Source organism: Ostrinia furnacalis, unplaced genomic scaffold (genome assembly GCF_004193835.3).
Source record: "Ostrinia furnacalis isolate ACB-3 unplaced genomic scaffold, ASM419383v2 OfSCF3271, whole genome shotgun sequence".
Taxonomy (NCBI): Eukaryota; Metazoa; Arthropoda; class Insecta; order Lepidoptera; family Crambidae; genus Ostrinia; species Ostrinia furnacalis.
This window is the reverse complement of record NW_021133510.1, coordinates 242960-249228: the sequence shown is the minus strand read 5'-3', so window position 1 is coordinate 249228 and position 6269 is coordinate 242960. Positions and strand designations below refer to the sequence as shown.

Genomic DNA, 6269 nt, shown 5'->3' with positions numbered 1-6269 from the left:
GATAAGAAAGATACGTTTTTCTGATGAAAATTGAAAATGTCATTAAACTAACTGGCTGGAAAAAATATTATATTCCTTTTTCGTTGAAGTTCTATGGAATGAGACAGAAAGTGGTCGATTTCGACTATAGTAAAAACCGGCCAAGTGCGTGTCGGACTCACGCACAAAGGGTTCCGTACCCTTAATTAATGTTTTTTTTTTTATTTGAGTTATTTGTATGAAAGATTACGCGGTAATAAGCGGTTTACGATTGACGATGTATTAAAAAAAATACTTACTAGACCTCGTTCAAAACAATTTCCGTTGATAGTTTTTATAGTAATTATTGTACATCATAATGTTTTTTTTAGATTTTTCATTTTCTTATTTTAGAAGTTAGACCAACTTTTTTCCACTTTGGAAGCGTCTGTCACGTAAACTATTCGGTTGAGAAAAAAAATATTTTAGAAACCTCGATATAATTTTTGAAGACCTATCCATCCATAGATACCCCACACGTATGACGTGTTTGATGAAAAATTAATTTTTGAGTTTCAGTTCTAAGTCGGAGCCCCCAATATTTATTATTATTTTTTTATTTTTGCATCAAAACTTAATGCGGTTCACAGAATACATCTACCTAGCTAGGGCATGCAAACCGGTTAACCGGATAACCGAAAAAACCGGATAACCGACACAATTTGGAACTCGGTTTTTGTCAGTTATAAATCCGGGTTTTTCGGTTTTTTCGGTTTTTCTTCTACGATTTTAGATAATTTAATAACTCATACAAGAACACGCTTCTTTAGTCATATCAATAAAAACAATTATTGTAATGCAATGTGGAAGCGGTACCAAGGCTCCAAAGTGTTCGCAAGAGACAACTCTATTGGGCAAAGCCAGCTGTTAAGCTAACGACGGCGGACGGTAGTGTAACGTCAACAAAAGCCGAGGTTCTGGGTGAGATCGAGAGGTTTTATGGACAGCTATATACCTCGGTCACCAAACCCGTTGATAGCTCAACTTCAGATCCAAGAGCTAAGCTAACTCGACACTATACCGAAGATATCCCGGACATCAGCCTATACGAGATTAGGATGGCTCTCAAACAGCTAAAGAACAACAAGGCACCGGGTGATGACGGAATAACATCGGAGCTTCTGAATGCGGGTGGAACACCGATACTGAAAGTCCAATTATTATTATTATTTATATGTAAATATATTTTATCTCAGCATTAATGCTGGTAAAAGTTAGACCAGATACGGGCCAAGCCAAGTATCTGATCCATAGATTTATGAAATACCTGTTACATTAATAGTTGGTTCATCCTGTAGGAACCGCCTAACAATACGGCAGGTGTTCAGTATTGCCGCTTTCTGCATCGTGATATAACAATTTTCGTGGAGATCTATAACTTTAAGGCTATTGAGCAGATGATTGGGTATGACTCCAGTGCTGGAGAGCACCAGTGGCACAATGTATACTTTGTTTAGCTTCCAAATTCTGAGTATCTCTTCTTTTAATTCTGAATATTTATGTATTTTTTCTGAAATAGTATTTTTGATGTTGTGGGTGTTAGGTACAGCTATATCTATTAGAAATGCAATCTTATTAACTTTGTCTACCAAGGTGATGTCGGGTCTATTGCAATGAATGGTGCGGTCTGTCAAGATGGCTCGGTCAAAGTACATTCTGAAACTGGGACTCTCCAGCACAGTCTTCGGTTCATATTGGTAATATGGTATAGATTTTTCGGAAATTAGTTTATGTTTAATAGCTAATTTCTGGTGAACATAGTGAGCGATTTGATTATGCCGGTGCGTGTAATCATTTTGGGTTAATAATGGGCATGCATTTATGATGTGTTGGATGGTTTCCGGGTATCTATGGCATTTTCGGCAGCGATCATCCTGTGCATTGGGGTCTTTTATTATGTGCTTCCTGTAATTTTTGGTATTTATAACCTGATCTTGAATGCTTATCAAAAAGCCTTCAGTCTCAGGGAACAAATAACCAATTTTAAGCCATTTGTTGCTAGCCTCAGTGTCTACATGGGGTTGCTCTAGGTCGTGTATGTGTCTGCCATGTAATTGTTTCCTTCGCCATGTCTCTATTTTTTCCTGCTCTGCCTGCTGTGCTGTCTGATAGATCTTATCTGTATTCAAAAGGTTAAGTGGGGTAAAGTTTTCATCTGATTCTATAACTGCCTTGTGAATGATACTATTCGATTTCGTATAAAAGAAATCTCTAAGACTATTTATTTGGCTTTGCCATAGTATTTTTAGGTCTACTAACCCTCTTCCACCTTTGTATCTTTTAATTGACATTCGTTCTATTGCTGATTTTGGGTGCAAATACTTATTTTTAGTTAATGTTGTTCTGGTTTTGATTTGTAGGTTTGTTATATCTGTAGCTGTCCATTTGATAACTCCGAATGAGTAAGTTAAGATCGGTATCGCGTATGTGTTTAGTGCTTTGAACAGATTTTTGGAATTAAGTTGCTTCCTACATATTAGCTCAACTCGACGTATGTATTCACCAGTAAGATCTTTTTTTATTTGTGTATGGTTGATATATTTATTTTGTTGAATCCCTAAGTATTTATATGTATCCTCTGTAGTCATTGCTGTTATATTTAAGTCTTCTTGTATATTGTAGTCTCCCGCTATTATTTTACCTTTTTGAATGTGTAACGTTTTGCATTTTTCTACTCCAAAAGTCATATGTATATCATCACTAAAATTAGCTGTCAAATCTACTAAGTGTCTCATGTCTTCATTTGAATTTGAAAATAGCTTGATATCATCGACGTACATTAAGTGTGTTATTTTTGTTTCTTTAGTTAGGTTATAGCCGCACTTAGAGTTATTTAATAATGTAGATAGTGGGTTTAGCGCCAAACAAAACCACAAAGGACTCAATGAATCTCCCTGGAAAATGCCATTACTAATTTGTATTTCACCAGTACTGATTTTAGTATTTTTAGTAGATAAAGATAAAACGGTTTTCCATTTAGTCATGGCATCTTCCAGAAACGTTATTATTGTGGGATTAATTTTGTAAATTTGGAGCACTCGAATCAGCCAAGAATGAGGGACACTGTCAAAAGCTTTTTTATAATCTATATATGTTACGTGTAAATCTTTATTGTATTTATGTGCATGTTTAAGTATTGCTTGGTCTATTGTTAATTGTTCTTTACAACCTTTGTGGTTTTGACGGCAGCCTTTCTGTTCTTCAGCTAGAATGTTGTGTTNCATGCCCTACTACCTACCAAGTTTCAACAGTATAGCTCTTATAGTTTCGGAAAAAATGGCTGTGACATAGGGACGGACAGACGGACAGACAGACATGACATGACGAATCTATAAGGGTTCCAATTTCTGCCATTTGGCTACGGAACCTTTTTAGGGTTCCGTAGCCAAATGGCAATGGTTTGGCAAATAAAAGTGACTTTTTTTAAATAACTAAAGATTCAAATAAAATATGGAAATTGTACACGTTTAGTTTAATTTTATTAACCTTTCTCTTGTCGTCTGATCCAAAAAAAGTAACTTTCACTTTTTTTTTTAATTTTTCGGAACTTTCTATCTTCTGAAAGAGCAAATTTGGGCGCGCGCTAATAAAGTTTAGTACGAGTCACTAACTAAGCCATTAGTACACGGTTATTGGCCGTTGGGGCAGAAAAGTTCTCGAGTGGCGACCACGCGCTGGAAAACGTAGCGTGGGCAGGCTCCCTACTAAGTGGACAGACGATCTGGTGAAGGTCGTTCATTGTGGAAAACCTTGGAGGATGCCTTTGTCCAGCAGTAGACGTCATTTGGCTGGAACGAACGAACACGGCTTAAATAGTTCGAAAGCAAAATCTGTCAGGCAGGACTCAAGACTTATTCAAAATGGACCAAATGAAAAGATAAAATATTTTTTTTTAGCCAAACTATCAGTTTTTAAAAAAAACTGTCATTCATCAAAAATTCAGACCAACGCGCAACGCGAACGTATTCTATTTAACTGTAGGTATTTTTTAAACAAATAAATGTTTGTGAAAACACGCTTTGTGAAAAACCCTATTTACTATCCATCGTGTCCCGCGTTGAAAGTAATGGTTGAAACATTTTTGTTTGATTTGAATAATTTTTTTTTTAGTAGATTTTAGTAGATAAGACTATGGCAGCATTATACACTTCGGCTGTCAGATTGGAAGTGTCAGGCAAAAAACGTAAACATGGCGAGTGATTCAGATGATTTTGACCAAAATATAGAAAATGTAAGTAAATTTATAATGAAAACCTTCGTTATTCTTGTTTATATCGATATTTATATGGTCCTTGTTTTATTTACAGCTCAAAGGAACTGTAAGGCAGTCTTTTGCCCGCATATACGCCAGCCTAAAAGCGAGGGAACTAAAAACTTTAAGACAACTGGATGCTTTACGTAAACAATGCCAAGACGACAAAGACTTCATAAGGAATTGTGTTCAGAACATACAAATTCGATACGATAACGAGTCCGCACTATTAGATAATGTAAGTAATTACGGTGTAATCGATTTCGAGAAGTTGAATTTTGATAGTAGCACTTTTTTACTAGAAGATTACGTGAGCCCCAATGATGATCACATGTACTCGTATAAGACCATAGAAGAGGTGACGAAGGATGACGATAATATGGAACTAGAAGCCATTGAAGAGGCTGCTTTAAAAGAGGTTACTAGGACCGATCACTGTGTTTGTTTTGTCAATATAAGGAGTGAGGATGTTGCAAAGAAGTTTCGGGATCTAGATGCGAGCGTATCTCCAATAAAAAACTGTGATGTTAGTTTAAATTCCTCTGAAAGTATCGAAGTGGAAGTCGTTGATGTACCCGAGGAGGAGAAAAGTGAAAGTTCTGATAGTGACGTGAAGAAAATACAACCCACGGATGACTGGTTGAATTCAATAAAAAGCCAAACGGAAACCGAGCCAGTGCTAGCGGACGTAATGGAACACAGCACTATAACCTGTTCTTAGCATCTACAGTCGGCATTAGAGTAGGCCCTGTTTGAGTCTGTTACTTAATTAGATTTAATAAATTTTTATATTTTACATAAATTGGCATGTTCATATTAATTCGATGTTGGTGCTGTCGTAACATACTACCTCTAGTTAGCCTAATAATATCCCAGTAGTTTTTCATTGTTTTTATGATTCTTACTCGGTTGTTCTGTAAGCATTTGTAGTTTTATTATGTCTTTGGAATACCTACGTTTTTAAGTCTGAGCTATTAGTATTTACTTAATAATATCTGGGCACTTATTTTATCTATAAACTATATGTAAGTATTTTTATGATTTATGCTAGCAAGTAGTAAATTTTTTATTAAATTGAGTAGCACTATTTTATGGAAATGAATAATTTAAGTATGATATAAAATTCTAAATAAATATTATATGGCTTTTATCATATCATGTGCATTTTATATTTTACCATGTTACCCCTTTACTAATAAAAGTTGCATGTTACACTAATGGGTTAACTCATTATGTACTTACCAGTGTGGTGTGGCTGTGGTAACCATAAATGGTCACACCACACTATAGTTAAACTAGTGTTCAACACTCATGTAACTTATATTAGTCTGTGGGATCTGATCATATTACATTACAATTTATTATACAGACACCAAACTGATTATTGTTATCATTATCATTATTCAATATCAATCAATCAACAGAATTTTTGATAGCTGCCAATATTCTGTTTAAATCTTGATTAGGCCTGCTTTCCCTTTGAAACAGATTTTTAAAAGTAAAAGGGTACCCAAAGATACTGTTTACTTACATGCCTGTTTATGCTTTATTATCCATTTCTTCTTAATTTTATTCTTTACTAAATCATCTTGATTAAATTAGGCTATTTTGTCAGACTACCAGAGCAGTAATACCTAATCTACTTTATGCCATGTTTTAGGCAATGACATAATCAAGCTTAAAATTGTTGCATCTTGTAGTAAAATGTACATTACATACAAAAATTACAATGCCACACATTGTTACATGTTTTTGCTATCGTAACAATGTAATGCTCGGCGCGCGTACAGTCAAGTCTAATTGCTTTGCGAAATCATTACAGTTACGTGAAAATCTACATTTTCATTCACTGAATATACGCCAAGTGTTACGCCTACTGTTATGTTAGTGCTTTAAAACCCATTTGTACAGAAAACTGATTGTACAAACAATTTTACCTACCACCAAGAGATGGCGCTCTATGTACATTGACTCGCGGTGGCAAGTTGTACTATGAGAC

The 6269-nt window shown here is 35.2% G+C and overlaps 1 protein-coding gene across 1 annotated transcript; it reads left to right on the top strand.

The window, feature by feature from the left end:
- The first annotated feature begins 4074 nt into the window (after positions 1-4074).
- On the top strand, positions 4075-5405 carry LOC114357607 (uncharacterized). Its single transcript, XM_028311310.1, has 2 exons — positions 4075-4249; positions 4326-5405. Exons 1-2 carry the CDS (start codon positions 4208-4210, stop codon positions 4989-4991), a joined length of 708 nt encoding a protein of 235 aa, XP_028167111.1. The 5' UTR covers positions 4075-4207; the 3' UTR covers positions 4992-5405.
- Positions 5406-6269: the final 864 nt, after the last annotated feature.